The sequence below is a fragment of the Ornithorhynchus anatinus genome, chromosome X3, assembly GCF_004115215.2.
Source record: "Ornithorhynchus anatinus isolate Pmale09 chromosome X3, mOrnAna1.pri.v4, whole genome shotgun sequence".
In the NCBI taxonomy this organism is placed as follows: Eukaryota; Metazoa; Chordata; class Mammalia; order Monotremata; family Ornithorhynchidae; genus Ornithorhynchus; species Ornithorhynchus anatinus.
The window spans coordinates 30,963,635-30,981,590 of record NC_041751.1 but is presented as its reverse complement, the minus strand read 5'-3'; the positions used below and the strand labels follow the sequence as shown (position 1 = coordinate 30,981,590).

The 17,956-nt window shown below is 44.3% G+C and overlaps 1 protein-coding gene across 1 annotated transcript in view; it reads left to right on the top strand.

Annotated features, from left to right (window-relative positions):
- DGKQ (diacylglycerol kinase theta) overlaps positions 1-17,956 on the top strand; it is a 79,593-nt gene that overhangs the window by 25,641 nt on the left and 35,996 nt on the right. The window contains exons 4-10 of the mRNA XM_039910620.1: positions 4,912-4,997; positions 5,360-5,485; positions 7,326-7,479; positions 8,560-8,628; positions 11,645-11,745; positions 13,119-13,342; positions 15,049-15,139. Of these exons, the coding sequence (XP_039766554.1) occupies positions 4,912-4,997; positions 5,360-5,485; positions 7,326-7,479; positions 8,560-8,628; positions 11,645-11,745; positions 13,119-13,342; positions 15,049-15,139 (851 nt within the window). The remainder of the gene's footprint in view (positions 1-4,911; positions 4,998-5,359; positions 5,486-7,325; positions 7,480-8,559; positions 8,629-11,644; positions 11,746-13,118; positions 13,343-15,048; positions 15,140-17,956) is intronic.

The window sequence follows — 17,956 nt, the reverse complement described above, 5'->3', positions numbered from 1 at the left end:
ACTGTGAGTGATAAACATCACAGAAAGGATTCCAGTATTACTGAACACTCAATTGGGAAGTTAAAGAGTGTGCCCTAGAAGCATTGTGGTCTAGTGGAAAGAGCACAGCACTAAGAATCAGGAGATTTAGAGTTTAATACTGGTTCTACTGCTTGCCCGTTGTGTGACCTTGGGAAAGTCATTGAACTTCTGTGCCTCAGTTTCCTCATCTGTAAAATGGGGATGAAATACTTGGTTTCCCTCTCAGGCTGTGAGACCCATGTGGATCAGAGACTGTGTCTGATTTGATTGTACTGTAGCTACCCCAGTGTTCAGCACAGTGTTTGGTACATAGTAAGTACTTAAATACCACAATTATTGCTATTATTATTACTATGGGCATTAGATTTTGAGGGAGAATGATTTGGTGAACATTTATATGTTACTGTGAAAAAGTCAAACTACTATATACACCTTTCCCAAAGTTTTTCAAAATAGGAAACCCTAATATAAACAGATGCAATTTTCGAGTATTCATGGACTGATTATCCAATCCCTTATTTTCTTCTCTCTTCTTCTTTGGGCATGTATGTCAATGAATTTGGCAGAGAAATAGGCAATGTATGACATCATAGAGGCACCAATGAATGACATAGAGACCTCGATGAATGGCATCATAGAGACAAATAAGAACCTTGCCATCGGTGGTATTTATTGAGCACTCACTCTGTGCAGAGCCCTCTACTAAGCGCTTGGGAGAGCACAATACACACTATGGCAGAGTCAACTGTGTATAACTGTCATTAGTCTTCAGAAATGTCACTGACCTCTAGCTGCAGTGTGCCTGAAATGGTCATTGTGGATTTGATGGCCCTGACCACACTGGGTACACACAATGACTGTCTTGTGCCTGGCTCTCTCAGGATCCTCCCAAACCCTCTGCTAAAAAAGTCACCTTTTCTTGATTGCATCACGCCATACCTGTCTATCTGCTGTAGCAGCTCTCGCCACGACAATTTAGCACCAAGGAGAAAAACAAAGAGAAAGTAAAAGACTGCAGTTCTGGAAAAGCCCTGGTGAGGCCAGGAAAAGTGAGAGTTGCGTCGTATTTTTGTTTCGTGCACTAAGCCGACGTTCGTTGAGCCCTGGCCAGGACTTGAACCTGTTGCTGGCTTTGGCATCGGAGCCACTTGATGCCTACCTTTGAACCTGCCCTAATCTCGCCTAATCTCCTCTGGACTAGACAGATGGATTCACAGTGTATCCAAAACTCACGTTAAACTACTTTTAAGCATCAGCGAATATAGTTATCTAGTTAGATTTGCTCTTCTGTACCAGCCCCTTCGCTGGTCTTCCGACCCCAGTCTCTCCCTTCTCCAGTCAAACTTCACTTTGATGCCCAAGTCATTTTTCTAGAACATGGTTCTTTCCACTCTTCAAAAACCTTTAATAGTTACCCATTCTTCTGTGCAGCAAGCAGAAACTCCTGACCATTGGTTTTAAGGCATTGGTTTTAGAAGCAGCGTGGCTCAGTGGAAAGAGCCCGGGCTTTGGAGTCAGAGTTCATGGGTTCAAATCCCGGCTCGGCCACTTGTCAGCTGTGTGACTTTGGGTAAGTCACTTAACTTCTCGGTGCCTCAGTTACCTCATCTGTAAAATGGGGATTAAGACTGTGAGCCCCACGTGGGACAACCTGATTCCCCTGTGTCTACCCCAGCGCTTAGAACAGTGCTCAGCACATAGTAAGCGCTTAACAAATACCAACATTATTAAGGCACTCAGTCAGCTCTCCCCCTTCTTTCTCTCCCTGCTTTCTCACTACAGTCTAGCTCACACTAATCCCTCCTCTCAAGCAACCTCCTCCCAGGCTGACTCCTTGCCCCCTCCCTTCTTCCCAGTCGAAGAAGACTAGATTGTAAGCTCGTTGTGGGTAGGGAATGTGTTTATTGTTATATCATACTCTCCCACGAACTTAGTACAGTGCTCTGCACACAGTAAGTGCTCAGTAAATATTATTGACTGACTCACTGACAAGCTCCCCACCCTCCCTTCCTTCAAATCCAACAGTCCACTCCTTTGCCCATCTTCAAATCCCTCCCCAAATCACATCTCTTCCATAAGACCTTCTCCGGTTAATATTTCTCCCCCCAGGTCATAGCCCCCAACTATCACATCAGGACGTCTGTCCCAAGTGCACACTTAAGCACTTCAAATTTATCCTTTCCTGCCTTAACTCTGCCCTCTCCTCCGCCAGGCAAAGCTTCTTCTCCTCCCTCATCGACACCCATGCCCGTCACCCCCGCCGATTGTTCCGGACCTTTAACTCTCTCCTTAGGCCCCCTGTTCCTCCCCCTCCCCCATCTCTCACCCCTAATGATCTGGCCACCTATTTCCTCACGAAAATCAACACGATCAGGTCTGAGCTCCCCAAAGTCACCCCTCCGCCTCTCCCCTCCCCCCCAACAACCCCCTCCCCTACTTTCCCATCCTTCCCTGCAGTATCCTCAGAGGAGATCTCCTCCCTCCTCGCAAGTGCCACCCCCTCCACCTGCGCCTCGGACCCCATTCCCTCTCACCTTCTTAAAACCATCGCCCCTGCCCTCCTCCCTTCCTTAACTTCTATTTTTAACCACTCAATCTCCAAGGGCTCCTTCCCCTCTGCCTTCAAACACGCCCACGTCTCCCCCATCCTAAAAAAACCCACTCTTGACCCCACTTCCCCCTCCAGTTATCGTCCTATCTCCCTACTACCCTTCCTTTCCAAAATCTTAGAACGAGTCGTCTACAATCGATGCCTAGAATTCCTTAACTCCCATTCTCTCCTAGACCCCCTCCAATCTGGCTTCCGTCCCCTCCACTCTACCGAGACTGCTCTCTCTAAGGTCACCCATGACCTCCTTCTTGCCAAATCCAATGGCTCCTACTCCATTCTGATCCTCCTTGACCTCTCTGCTGCCTTTGACACTGTCGACCATCCCCTCCTCCTCCGTACCTTATCTCACCTTGGCTTCACGGACTCTGTCCTCTCCTGGTTCTCCTCTTACCTCTCTGGCCGATCATTCTCGGTCTCCTACGCTGGAGCCTCCTCCCCCTCCCATCCTTTAACTGTTGGAGTTCCTCAAGGGTCAGTTCTTGGCCCTCTTCTGTTCTCCATTTACACTCACTCCCTCGGTGAACTCATTCGCTCTCACGGCTTTGACTACCATCTCTACGCAGATGACACGCAGATCTACATCTCCGCCCCTGTCCTCTCCCCCTCCCTTCAGGCTCGCATCTCCTCCTGCCTCCGGGACGTCTCCACCTGGATGTCTGCCCGCCACCTAAAACTCAACATGAGCAAGACTGAGCTCCTCATCTTCCCTCCCAAGCCCGGTCCGCTCCCAGACTTCTCCATCACCGTGGATGGCACGACCATCCTTCCCGTCCCGCAGGCCCGCAATCTCGGTGTCATCCTTGACTTGTCCCTCTCGTTCACCCCACACATCCTATCCGTTACCAAGACCTGCCGGTTTCACCTCTACAATATCGCCAAGATCCGCCCTTTCCTCTCCACCCAAACGGCTACCTTACTATTACGGGCTCTCGTTATATCCCGGCTAGACTACTGTGTCAGCCTTCTCTCTGACCTCCCTTCCTCCTCTCTCGCCCCGCTCCGGTCTATTCTTCACTCCGCTGCCCGGCTCATCTTCCTGCAGAAACGATCTGGGCATGTCACTCCCCTTCTTAAACAACTCCAGTGGTTGCCTATCGACCTCCGCTCCAAACAAAAACTCCTCACTCTAGGCTTCAAGGCTCTCCATCACCTTGCCCCTTCCTACCTCTCCTCCCTTCTCTCTTTCTACCGCCCACCCCGCACGCTCCGCTCCTCTGCCGCCCACCTCCTCGCCGTCCCTCGGTCTCGCCTATCCCGCCGTCGACCCCTGGGTCACGTCCTCCCGCGGTCCTGGAACGCCCTCCCTCCTCACCTCCGCCAAACTGATTCTCTTTCCCTCTTCAAAACCTTACTTAAAAATCACCTCCTCCAAGAGGCCTTCCCAGACTGAGCTCCTCTTCCCCCTCTACTCCCTCTGCCATCCCCCCTTTACCTCTCCGCAGCTAAAGCCTCATTTTCCCCTTTTCCCTCTGCTCCTCCACCTCTCCCTTCCCATCCCCACAGCACTGTACCCGTCCGCTCAACTGTATATATTTTCGTTACCCTATTTATTTTGTTAATGAATTGTACATCGCCTTGATTCTATTTAGTTGCCATTGTTTTTACGAGATGTTCTTCCCCTTGACGCTGTTTAGTGCCATTGTTCTTGTCTGTCCGTCTCCCCCGATTAGACTGTAAGCCCGTCAAACGGCAGGGACTGTCTCTATCTGTTGCCGACTTGTTCATCCCAAGCGCTTAGTACAGTGCTCTGCACATAGTAAGCGCTCAATAAATACTATTGAATGAATGAACTTAAGCACTCACACTCACCTGTAGCACTTGTGTGCCTGTCAACTTATCCTACGTATACATTTCTCCTTTTTCTTTTATCTATAAATTGTTTTGGGTGTGTCTTTGTCCTAGCCTATGAGCTCTTTGATGGCAGGGAACATGTCTTCTAACTCTGCTATTCTCAATCAATCAATCCATGGTATTTATTTGAGCACTTACTGTGTGCAGAGCACTGTACTAAGCTCTTGGGAAAGTATGGTACAACAGAGTCGGTAGACACATTCCCTCTCCACAGCGACCTTCCGATCTAGAGATGAGCTTCTAGTCTAGAAATGTTTAGTGCAGTGTTCTGCACGGAGTCGATGCTCAATAAATCTGACGGTTATCGATATAATTGCGTCCATTACGTACATATAACGATGTATATGGAATGTACGTATACGTAGACTGGAGACGTAAATGGGATGAAGCGTAAACTCTTGGATTCAAACATTCCTTTTTCCGTTTAGTGTGTGAACTACATGTGCATGCAGAGTGTGCCCCGTTTGCTTGCAGTGACTGCAGACAGTGTCATCAAGATGGGCATCAGGATCATGTAAGTTTCCGTGAGTGCCTATCAAAAAGCTAAGGAAAATGTTTCATTGGGAGTAGCGCTTTGAGCGTTCTACTCTGTAATGCAACAGTTTTGCATCCCTGAAACGACTGAAGGCCGTCACCTCATCAGTCATACTTTTTCTACATTGCTCTGCATGTAATAAGCGCCCTCAGTAATTTCATTTGACTGATTCTACAAGGTTCTCTGCCATTCACTTCATTGCCAGTGAACCTACCTTAACATAAGTAGCTTTGTTTTTAAGATGATGAAGTTACAAGGTGCTAATTTTTCTTATTTTTTGCTAATCCATGTTTTCTGGGGGGGCGGGGGGAATCCTTGTCTTTTTTGTTTGGTTTTCCTAGGACACCTACCATCATCACTGGAGGGAGGGGAATCTTTCTTCGAATGCACGCTGTGAGGTGTGCAGGAAAACCTGTGGTTCCTCTGAAGTGCTTTCTGGCATGAGGTGTGAGTGGTGTGGCATTATGGTAAGTTGCATTTCTTGGGCATCCCTGGTTATGAGAGATGGGTGTGCAGTAGGGGAGGGTGATTTAAACGACAGCAGCATGGTCTAGTGGGTAGAGCCCAGGCCTGGGAGCCAGAAGGATCTGGGTTCTAGTCCCGGCTCTGTCACTTGTCTGCTCTGTGACCTTGGGCAAGTCACTTCACCTCTCTGTGCTTCAGTTTCCTCAATTGTAAAATGGGGATTAAGACTGTGAGCCCCAGATAGGACATGCACTGTGTCCAACCTGATTAACCTGTATCTACCACAGCACTTAGAACAGTGTCTGGCACATAGTAAACGCCTAATGAATACCATATTCCCCCCCCCCCAAAAAACAAACTGCTTCTTACAGCTTTTGGCTTTTTATAAGAGGGAGCTGTGCTAATTACATAATCTGTTATAGTGTACCTAAAGTTTTGGAGAAGACGTAAAGGTAGAGTCTTTAATCAGGGGCTAAATTTGTGTTTTCAGGTACTTTCTGACATAGTGGTTCTATCCCAGAGGTATAAGTTTTCTTGGCAATATATTTTTAGTGAAAGGATTCTTCACTGGGGAATGGGTGTTTCAAAGACTTCGAAGGAATGAATTATCATATTAAAGGAGCAGGTAGCTTAATGGTGGGTTGCTTGCCAATTGACACTATTTGAGTGCTCTCTGGGTACACCGCAGTTGAAAAGCTAACCCTTTTTCCTTGGGGGAGTTGCAATCTAATGGGAAGGAAGTATGGACAGCACAGTTGCACAAACATAAAAGGAAACAAGCCAAGTGGCAGAAGCATTAGAACATATAAAAGATTCATATAAACATAAAGGAGAGACACACTTATTGGCAATAGACATAATTAGGACCCAACAAATGTTGGCTTAGTTTATCAGACTCACAAATATCTCTAGCTGCTTTTTGACTTGGCTCGTGTGGGTTTTTTGGGGGGCTTAGAATTTTTTTTGACTGGTATCTCATCTCAATACCTTTCTGCCTCCTGGCTGCTGTTTTTGCTTATTACAAGTCGAATTTTCCACTGATCAACCTCGACTTTTTCCTCACTGGTGAATAGAATAGGGTAATTGTTGAGCTCTGAAAAGATTTCATGGAGAAGGTGTATCTGGGGACCAGTGAGGTCAAGTGGATTTCACCCTTTCACTTGGATTTGTGCCCATTATTCACCCCTCCCTCAGCACTTATGTGTGCATCCATACTTTATTTCTAGTAATGTCTGTCTCCTCCTCTAGACTGTAACTTGTGGGCAGGGAATATATCTACCAACTCTGTTGAATTGTACTCTTCCAAGCGCTTGATACAGTGCTCTGGACACAGTAAGTCCTCAATAAATAAGATTGATCGATTGATTGGAGAGAGCACGATCCTTCCAGTCAGGAAGCCTAGCTTCTAGTTTCAGCTCTGCATTCTTGAGCAAGTCACTTAGGTTCTCTGTGCCTCAGCTGCCTCACCTCTAAAATGGGATTAAATAGTGTCTGCTCTCCCTACCTCACAGAGATGTTGGGAGGATGAAATGAGATAACTGATGAGAATGTGCTGTGGAAACATAAAAACACTTACACAAATTCCAGATTAGTACTAATGCTATGAGTTTCGAAGGAAGGGTTTGGTGAAAAAAACAGGGCAGGGTTGGTGGGAAGTGGGGAGGAAAGAGCATATAAAAAAATAATCAAACCACCTCCTTTCAGGTTGAAGAGTAAGTCCATCCTAGCCCAGGCGCCCAAACTGGTTGTCGTCTCCTACTGTCATATCTGGGGTGATGTTTCTTCATAAGATTTGAAATGAATCAAGTTTGTTCATAGTTTGTGGTGTATCTTTGGTTGTAGGCACATGCTGCTTGCTATGTCATTGTGACACCAGAATGTACTTTTGGAAGACTCAGGAACATGATTCTTCCTCCAAATTGTGTGCGTTTATATTCTCGCAATTTCAGCAAAATGCACTGTTTCCGGATATCGGAGAGTCTGCAGGCTGAACCAGGTAAAGATGTTAATCCCAATTCTATTTCTCAATCACTCGCTGCATCTATTCCCTTTTCTGGCGAATGGCAATTGTAGAAAAGGCGGGGGGGTGGGGGGCATGGAACACCTTTGGGAATAGAAAGCTACGGATGAAGGAAGGGAAGCCGTGGTGGCCCGATAAAGATGCTTGAAGCGGAGGACCCTACCAGAGGTAGTGGGGAGTTGTTGGGAGTAGGACAAGAGTCAAAGAGGGGACCACCTTGGTGGATCGACTGGGAGAGGAATGGTCCTGGAGATGGAGGTTGCAGTAGTCCAGGTGAGAGATGATCAGAATCTGGGAGAAAGTGAGTTTGGGAAAGGCATGAAAGAAAAATTTGCTACAAGATCTGACCTAAGATCCACTGTGCGGCATGAAGGGAGTAAGAAATTATTCTGAGGCTCCTTGCCTGGTGGAGTGAAGGGTTGAGTGATAGGGTGGCCTTGCCGCCTGTAGTTTATTTAGATTAATGTCCGTCTCCCCCTCTAGACTGTAAGCTGGTTGTGGACAGGGAATAAGTCTACCACCTCTGTTATAGTGTACTCTCCCAAATGCTCAGTACAGAGCTCTGCACAAAGAAAGCGCTCAGTAAATACGATTGATTAATTGCATTACTGCTGTTCTAGAGACCTAAACCTGTTTTTGGTTTGTTGCATTTTGAATTAATCAGGTTTTGCAGTATTGTAGCTATATTTGTAGTTCTTTGTGGAAAATATAGTTCACAAACTGTTCTATGAATTTGAGTATCTTAGAGAGTGAAGTAAAAATGTATAAGCAGGAATTTCGTGTGAATGCTAGGTTTATTAAACAGTATGGAGGTGTACTGAAATCATGCATTTCACTAGATTTTTGAAATGTAGCTATGTTACCGTAAGCACTCTGAATGGTAACTCATTTTTTGGTGTGAGTTTCTTTAAAGTTTGATTTTCCCAAATTTAAGGTACTGGTTTGAGTAGAGCATAAAGTACTATTTTTGACAGAGTGATATGGAAACCAGCACAAATAAAATGTTTAAGCAGTTTCAATTAAATGGAAACTCTCCTCCATTTCTCCTTTTTACAGATGATGATGATGATATTGATGGCTCCTCACCAAGCTGGTTGAAAGATGCCCAGATTTCAACAGATTCTAGTAAGGAGAATATTGTTAAAGGAAAAAATAGCTCATTGTTGCCGTTGAATAAAGCTTTATTGATTATGCAACTTAAAATATCACATCCTCTGTATCTTTTTTAGCTTTGGCTGATATCTAGAGGAAACCAAGCTATAGGTGTTACAGAGGGAAAAAAAGCAAATAAAAAGACCCTGTGAACATTTAGTCACTTCAGGGGCCCAGATCTTCCTGGCTGCTTTTACCCACAGTCTCAGCAGATTCTGGCCTCTTGTGGGTTATGCTGCAGCGAACTGGTCTTTTTTTAATTTTTTTCAGTCAGAGTAGATATTTTGACTTGTGTAAAGAGTCACAGTCACCTTGTTTACTTGTTTGGTTTGAGTCTTAACTGCTAGAAAAGGACATCTAAAGCCACTGCCAACCCATTTAAACTTTCAGAATCCTTTGAGCCCTGAAGGAGCTTTTCTCAACTACTTTGGTCAGTCAGCTTCAGTTGGTCATTAAGTTATCTGTCGAGGTTTCACAGGCTGCTTGGCAATGGATTAGACCCAGCCCACCTGGGTACGCCAGCTGAAAGGGTGAGAAATGTGAGAAGTAGAAATCCCTCATCATGGCATCACATAGTCAACTTACTCCAGGCGTTAGACTGGTATTCCGGATTCCTGCCTTTGTTAGTGCACTCTATGATAATAATAATAATAAAGTTGGTATTTGTCAAGCACTATGTGCCGAGCACTGTTCTAAGCACTGGGATAGATACAGGGTAATCAGGTTGTCCCACGTGAGGCTCACAGTTAATCCCCATTTTACAGATGAGGTAACTGAGGCACAGAGAAGTTAAGTGACTTGCCCACAGTCACACAGCTGACAAGTGGCAGAGCCGGAAGTCGAACTCATGACCTCTGACTCCCAAGTCCGTGCTCTTTCCACTTAATTGCGGTTCTTGTTAAGGGCTTACTGTGTGCCAGGCACTATAGCTGTGCTAAAATAGCATCTTTGACTTGCCCACTTGGAGATTTTAAGGTCCTTGAAGGCAGGATCCAGGTAGAATATTTACCATGCCTCCCTAGTAGAGTGCTGTGTGTGCTGTGGGTGCTCAAAGTATCCCGAAAATCCATAAAGGCCACACGGATTCCTGGCTCCTGCTCCCTCCCCTCATTTCTATTGCCAGATTGGGACTGAGGGGCCCTCAAAGTTGTGGGGGATGCAGATATCCCTCATGCTTAGCATTATTCTCCATTCCTCCCCTCCCCTAATGAAGCCCCAGCATGGACAGTCTGGAGATGGGGCTCTAAACAAAAAAGCACTGGAAGAGGAGAGAGGACACATTATGGTTATGATCATTATTATTATTATTATTGACACTGGGCAAGAGGGTATGTCAGAAGGGTAAGCGCTTAGTACAGTGCTCTGCACAAAGTAAGTGCTCGATAAATATGCTTGAATTGAATGAATGTCATGCCATGGAAAGTGGCTTGGGTGTTGTTGTCAGTGGTAGAAATGATTCTCGTCTGAAGAATTTGGTGATGCTGGAAAGAGTGAGGAAGCACATCTCTCCGCCAGGACTGAATACCAAAGTAACCCCAAGAAGAGATACCACTGTCCCACAAAAACCAGCAGTAAAATGCTCTCCCATGAAGTCATAAATACTCCTGGCTTAAATAATATCTGTGGTCATAAGCTACACTTCCTCCTGCTAATTTGCTGGGATCCTTCAATTTAAATATATATACATATGTATATTTTAATGGTATTTAAACGCTTACTATGTTCCACACACTGTACTAAGTGCTAGGGTAGATATAAGCTAATCTGGTTGGACACAGTCCCTGCCCCACCTGGGGCTCACAGATTTAACAGATGAGGGTACTGAGGCCCAGAGAAGTGAAGTGACTTGCCCAAAGTAACCCAGCAGATAAGTGGCAGAGCAGGGATTAGAACCCGAGTCCTCTGACTCCCGGGCCCATGCTCTATCCACTAAACCGCACGGCTTCTCAGGAACATCTCAAGCAGCCATTAGTTTTCCTCACTGTTCTCCTTGATCCTAAGTTTCTCCAGGACTGCAGGGTTGCCCCTAAATCAGTGAAGATTTTAGTTAGGTTCTCACTTTGTTGATCTATCCCTGCCAAGCTAAACTTCATAGGACTGTCACCGTGCTTCTGAAAAGCATCTTCCCTCTCGATCGCGAATCATCCCGCCCTTCCTCGGGAGACCTTATTCTTGGAATGTCACGCCGTGTTAAGGATTCTGAAATTTCTGTCTGATCGCAATTACGTAGTTAGGGGTTCATCTACCGGATGCACCTACCTCAACCATCACCTTTGCTCCTACAGTCTACTATACCACTTGTGCACCTCTCCCAGTGCTCAGTACAGTGTTCTGCACACAGTAAGCACTTAATAAATTTGACTACTACAAATGGCGGAGCTGCGATTAGAGCCCAGGTCCTTCTGACTGCCAGTCCTGTGTTCGAGCCATTAAACCATGCTGCTACGCCTCGCTCATTTTAAGACTGAGGTGTAATAAGTCATAGGCTATTCTGGAGTTGTGCAGATGGGGCTAACCAAGGAAAGCTTCCCGGAGGAGGTGGATCTTGGTTTATGATCCTGTGCTCTTGACCAAGCAGCAGATATATCTATGCTTTTGATGGTAATGGATAAATGGAAAAGAAAAGCAAGGCATCTGCTCTTGGGTATTACTTTGGTTATGATTTATTAATAAGAACTCTTTCCATCGCACTGCATTTTTTGCCAAGTGTTTTAGTAGGTCAATCCCATTAGCTTTTACTCTGACCACACCATTTACAATTAAACATTACATTTTAAGTCTAAGATCTCGACTTGGAGCAATCAGAAATAATGAAAATAGTGTCTACTCGTCCTCGTTCACTGAAGCATGGCGTGTGCTTCAATGAACCCAGAGGACATTCGGTTTTTGATTCTTTTGATTCTGATTTCATATCACTGTGTCTTAGTATTATTTAGTTGTGATTTTGTATTATTTACTTTGATAAAACCAAAATACTTTGTTCTCTTAGGCAAACAAACATTGAAGATTTTTGATGGTAATGATGCGATAAAACGCAATCAGTTTCGGCTGATCACCATTCCAAGAATAGCCCAAAATGAAGAGGTTTTGGTAAGAGATAAGAAATAGTCACGTGTGATTATTTCTGCCCCACCAACCGGAACAGATTTAGGACTGCTCACAGCTATTTGGCATAAACATACGAGCATAAGAAATGCCGTATTGGGTCAGACCAGTGGCCCAACCAGTCTAGCAATCTGTTGCTGACAATGGCACCAAAGGATGCTGGGAGGAACTGTGATGGTTGCCCTCCTTGACCTCCAACTGCAAGGTTAGGAATCTACCTTTGAACGTCCCTAATTTCCTCCTAGTAACTTATTACTGTCCTCTGAAGCTATTTCAACCCTTCCCGAGCCTTCCAGTATCTAACCTTTCTCTCTAGCAACCCATTTTGGACCTCTCATCTGTGAATTTATCCAGACCCCTCTTAAGCCTTCTGCTATTTTTAGCCTGCCCAACATGCTGGGGGTAACTAATTCCATATGTGTACCATCGGCTTGGTGAAGGAGTGTTTCCAGTTTTGTGTGTGTGTGTGTGTGTGTGTGTGTGTCCTGAACTTAACATCTTCAAATTTACAGTGCTGCCCCCTTGTCCTAATGTTGAGGGATTTGGTGAACAATTGTGTGTTCACCTTGTTCATACTCTGTGATTTAATAATAATGGTATTTGTTAAGTGCTTACTATGTGCCAAGCACTGTTCTAGGCGCTGGATTTGGTAGCTTTCAGTCATGTCTCCCCTCATCTTTCCTCTTTCCAGTCTGGAGCTGCTTCATCCCTTCTGTCCCTCTTATCACAGTGGGTTCTCCCTATCTGTTATTTAGATGTCTGTTGTCTGTGTTGGGGGGGAAAAAAAAGGCTCGCTTTCTCACTCACCCCATCCCCTTATTCTTTCCATCTTCACAGTTGCCTGATGCACAAAGCCTTCATCTGCTCCATCGTAATAGCACTCACTCTCAAATTGTCAGCATTTGGAGTTGCGCTAGGGACTTTTTGGAGATTATTCCTCAGTATAGTTTAGGTGACATTTGACTCCAACCTTCTCTATCTGTCTCTGTCTCCCATTCTCATACCCTGTTAGTGCCCTGGATAGCTGCCCTCCATGGAATTTTCCTTTTTCCCACCTAGCGGGGAGCTGGAATGGAGGGTGGGTAAGAGTTTGTCTGTGTCTTTGAATGTGGGTGTCCGAGTGTGTGATTAAAGTTGTCAGCCCTAAAGCTAAACACACATTCCCACCTTGCCCTATCGTGTGGGTGGTTTTCATTTTGCTCACTGATCTGGCTCAGCATTATGAACTTCAAATTTGGGGAACCCCTTTCAAAGTCTTTGACTGAAAAGCTCTTCACGTGTGTAGTTTATAATTGAATTATTTTAAAACAATGCTGTAATCTTTTAAGGCTAACACGTATTTTCTTCTGGTGGTGTAGGAAGCTGCCCTGAGGGCCTATTACATAAATGAAGATCGGCAAGACTTTGCGCTCCAGACATTCACTCAGCAGGCCTTGGTTGATGAGGACATAAATATGCGAAATGGAGTCACTGATGAAACCACCACTGGCTCAGTATTCAAAGAGTCTGCTCCTGAAGCTTGGATTATCAGAGCTAAACCCAAGGATCACGAAGTAATCAAAATTTATCCCGGCTGGTTGAAGTGAGTGTCATTGACTTGGCGCTTTAAAAATTGTGCTCAAATGGGTCAGATTCCCAATTACACTCTATTGAACATTTAATTCAGTGGTATGATTAAGCACGCCAAACCAGCACGCTCGCTTTTCCCAGAGAGACTCAGTCAATTTAACCAAACACGATCACTCCCGGAATGAGAGAAAGAGTTCCTAACTGAAGTTGAACGATCTGTAAAGAACATGTCTCTATTAATCTAACTAGATGGGTATTGAAATGAAATGCCTGAAATTTCCAAGGGCAGAATGCTTGCTTAAATATTTTTTAAACACCTTTTTTTTTTTAAGAAAAGTTTTGGAAATAAACCATTAAAAATTTTCGTGGGCGTTCTAGTCTGAGAAACAAGTAGGCTGGAAATCGAAGCAGTTTAAACAGTTGCATCCTTTTCGACATAAATCCTGACGCATTTAAGAAGGAACAGCAGATGAGTTATTTTATCTGATAAGCAGTGAGGAACGATTTTAGGAAGACCTTGTTCTTTCTGCCCTAGTTTTTCCCCCTCAGTATCAAGAGTATATTTAACAATAAAAAGCACTTAATTGCCTTTGCTCTTGTTTACATATTCCCCAAAATGATTTCACTCAGTCGCCCTGAAATGTCCTGCTTTTGGTCTGTCAACCTTAAACCTCAAGTTTCAGCTGGTGTGACGACCTTCCTTTTTTCTTTGTTTCTTTTTTCCTTACAAAACAAGGATTAGAGTTGAGAAATATTGTTAGTGGGTCATCATATTTGTGTGAGACTATGGAGTTCTGTGATGCAATGTGTGAGAATGAAAACGTTTTGTAATCACCATTTGTCTTCCTCCTTTCTCTTCTCTAGTCCCACATCTTCTCACTCATCTGTCCCAGCTCCTCCTCTCATTGATTTCTGTTTTCCTTTTCTCCTCTCTTCTTCCTCCCCTCCCCATTTTCCTTTGCTCCCTGCTCTCTTATGCCTCACCCATATCCCATTTTTTTTTCTTGTTGGTGGGAAGGGGGAGGGCTGCAGTAACTTCCAAACTCCACATTCTGGACTGTGCCAGCCCCTTATTCTGGACTCTGCTTTGGAATGCGGTGTCTTGGAGATGAAGGCCAGCCCTGTGCAGTGTAGTGTCCTGACCACCCTGACCCCTAAGAGGGGGCCATCTTTCGCCGCTGTGTTCATTTTCTGGCATCCCATATCCCTTACCCCCATATCCTCCTTTACCCTTACCGAGGTTCTCCCAACCACACCAAACCCCTTTGGTTCAGTAGGCCAAGTGGTAGCACTATAAATTGAAATTGATGGTGAACAAGGATTTTGCTTCCAATGAGCTCTGGCACTCTGGTGCCGATAACATAGGGCTGAGTGAGATAAGTTACCTTGGAAGTATGAGCTCCTCGTGGGCTTTTTTAAAAAAAGTTCTTAAACGATATAAAATGTAGAGGTGAGTGTATTTTTGAAACTCAGAAGTTAGAGAAGCCATTATGTCATAGATGGGCAGTGTCGTCACTGAACCGAAAGACACCTCTGTGTATGTAGGGTTGACAGATGTGCCCTGAAACCGCTTTCTCATTTCACAAACGCCACTGGATTTTCAATCACTGCTCATCTGGACTAACGGAACACCTACAAAAGATATGCTTCACATCTTCAGAGCTATACCTATGTTAATAACGAGAGAATTTAAATTATTTAAATTATTTTTCTGTCTAGGATTGGGGTGGCTTATATCTCCCTCCGAGTAAAGAAAGAGAGTACAGCTCAGACGGTGGTGAGAGAAGTACTTCCGTTACTAGGACGGCAGGTAAAAATTTATGGTCGACACTATTTCCAGGCAATATTTTCATTCTGTTGCATGTGTCGGTATATGTTTAATGTAGCTAATGAGAGTGATTGTTTTCTGCATTCTCTTTATTGTCCTCAGTACTAAGATTGCCTATTATGTAGCAGGTAATAATCTGATTCCTTAGCCCTGCATTAAAACTAAAAAAAAAAAAATGCCGTTCACATCATACTGCCCACACTGCAGTTGCCGGTTTTCTGGAAGTGCCATGTGGCAGGTTGGTGAGCTTTGAACAAAGTACAAGTGCTGCAATAAGAAACAAGTTACTGTTTCAGTGGTGGGATTGTAGAAATCCTTCTCTGTTCCTCAGGAGTTAGGTGATATCCAGCTTCCCCGCCATCATCCTCATCATCAGTATTAATCTCGTTCTGGGTGCAGGGCACTTCACTTGATGTTTGGGAACATATAGCAGTGGAAGATCCAGGCTCTGCTCTTGAGGAATTTGCAGTCTAAACTAGATCCCTGTCTCCATTCCCAGCATTAGCTTTCAACTTTAGCAGCAGAGGGGCCGAAAGGCAGCCCTCCAGCTCTACAGTTAGGACATCTTTTGCAGTTTCAGTTAGCCTGAATATACAGTAAACTTCTGTTTTAATGAGTCTCGAGCGAACCCAGATTTGCTTGGTTAGTCTAGAAATGTGTTAACTCGAACCCGAATTGACGTTTTTCATGAAAAACAGTCTTTTCAAGTGTTCGGTATAATGGAATTTTAATTAATTATATTAAGCACTTATGTGCCGCATTGTCACGCGCTGGGGTAGATACGGGATAATTAGATTGGATACAGGTCTCGTCCCACACGGACTCATATTTTCCAGATGAGGAATCAGAGGCAGAGAGATATTCAGTGATTTGCTCGAGATCACCCAGCGAACTATTGGCAGTACTGGGATGAAAACACAGGTTTCCTGACTCTCAGGTCTTTCCTCTAGGCTTTGTTGCTTCTCTGCTTGTGATTGTGGGACCTGTTAAAAGAAGAGTCAACTGTACAGAGAAACAAGTTCAATTATGTACTGAGTGCCTACCCTGTGCAGAGAACTGTGTTAAGGCATTGGAGAGTTCAGTAGAATTAGCATACCTGAAACCTGCCTTCCAAGAGAAGTTTAGCAGGGGAGACACTTAAAATAAATTGCAGATGAAAGGAAGTAATGGGGTATATGTACATAAGTGCTGTGGGAGGTTGTAAGTCCTTAAGTAATTAGCACAGATGGGCTGGAGTGGTAAGTTTATAAGTGGGGAGATTGGAGATTAACTGGGGAAGATTTCATGGAGGCGATGTGCTTTCAGAAGGGCTTTATAAATGGGGAGAGTTGTGGTCTTTTGGATATGAAGTGGGAGGGACTTCCAGGCAGTGGAGAGAGTGTGAGCAAGATGTCGCCGGAGGATGAGAAGAAATCAAAAGGCAATGAGTAAATTAGTAGAAAACAAAGATTGTGAGCTGGGGTGTAGTGGGAGGAGAGAGTAGATAAATAGAAGGGAGAGGTGTAATCAAGTGCTTGAAGACCAAGTTAGGAGTTGTCCGCTTGATGAGGACAGAAATGGGTTTTTCAGGAGTAAGAGATGTATGCAGAATGACATTTTAGAAAAAAAGGCCTCAGAGTGAAGTATGGAGTGGAGAGAGTAGAGACTTAAGCGGAGAGATCATATTTGGTAGTCGATCTGGGAAATGACAAGAGTAGTAAGCCAAATTTGTCAACCGTATGACTGGGCAAGTCACTTAACTTCTCTGTGCCTCAGTTACCTCATCTGTACAATGGGGATTAAGACTGTGAGACTCACGTGGGACAACCTGATGACCCTGTATCTACCCCAGTGCTTAGAACAGTGCTCTGCACATAGTAAGCGCTTAACAAATACCAACATTATTATTAATATAAGATTATCTTATATCTACTCCCGGGGTTAGTACAGTGCTTGGCATATAGTAAGCGCTTAACAAATCTCACATTTATTATAATTATAGGTGTCTTCTCTCTGTTCTGAAAACTAGAAGATTGTTACAGACATTCCACCACGTCTTTTCAGATTGGGCAGTATGTTCTCACACCACTTAATTGTAATCCGCAGTGATCAAAACATTTATCCTCTGAGCAAAGAATAAAACTACACAAAAATGGTTCAAAATATAAATGATTTCATAAGAAAGAAAATACCTTTGGTGGTTCAGGTTCCGTAACATCGTTTTCCTTATCTGTAGAAATGTCCACCTCCCTAGACCCTAAGCCCCATGTGGGACAGGGGAAGTGTCTGACTTGAGTATTTTATTATTAACCCCAGCACTTAGTGCAACGACTGGTACATAGTCAGAACTTAAAAAAAACACCACAAATCATTATCATCTCTTACCTCGTCAGAAAATCATCGTTTTTGTCCAGACTCACAGTTGTCATGCTCATCTTTACCTGATTTAAACTGAGGAGTTGCTAAAGTCCTTGGATTGCACCGTACTCTCACCGAATGGCTACATTAGTTCAAATCAGCCATGTATGTAATTGAAGGTTTGACTTTAGGGCATGGTGCTTTAGTGGCAGCGATTCCTTTTTTTTAATTACAGGAAAGTAATGTGATGTCCTGGCCAATTAACCAAGAAGGATCCTGGGTTCTATCGGTTCTGATCTTTTAGGTCAACTAACGTGGAAGAAGTCACTAGAACAGTCTTCTCTTGAAGAGGAAGGAATTAATTGGCTCTTCTAAAGTCATCCCACCCCACAGAATTTTTAGGATGGGGGTGGGGGGTGTCAGTCAATCGTATTTATTGAGCGCTTACCGTGTATAGAGCAC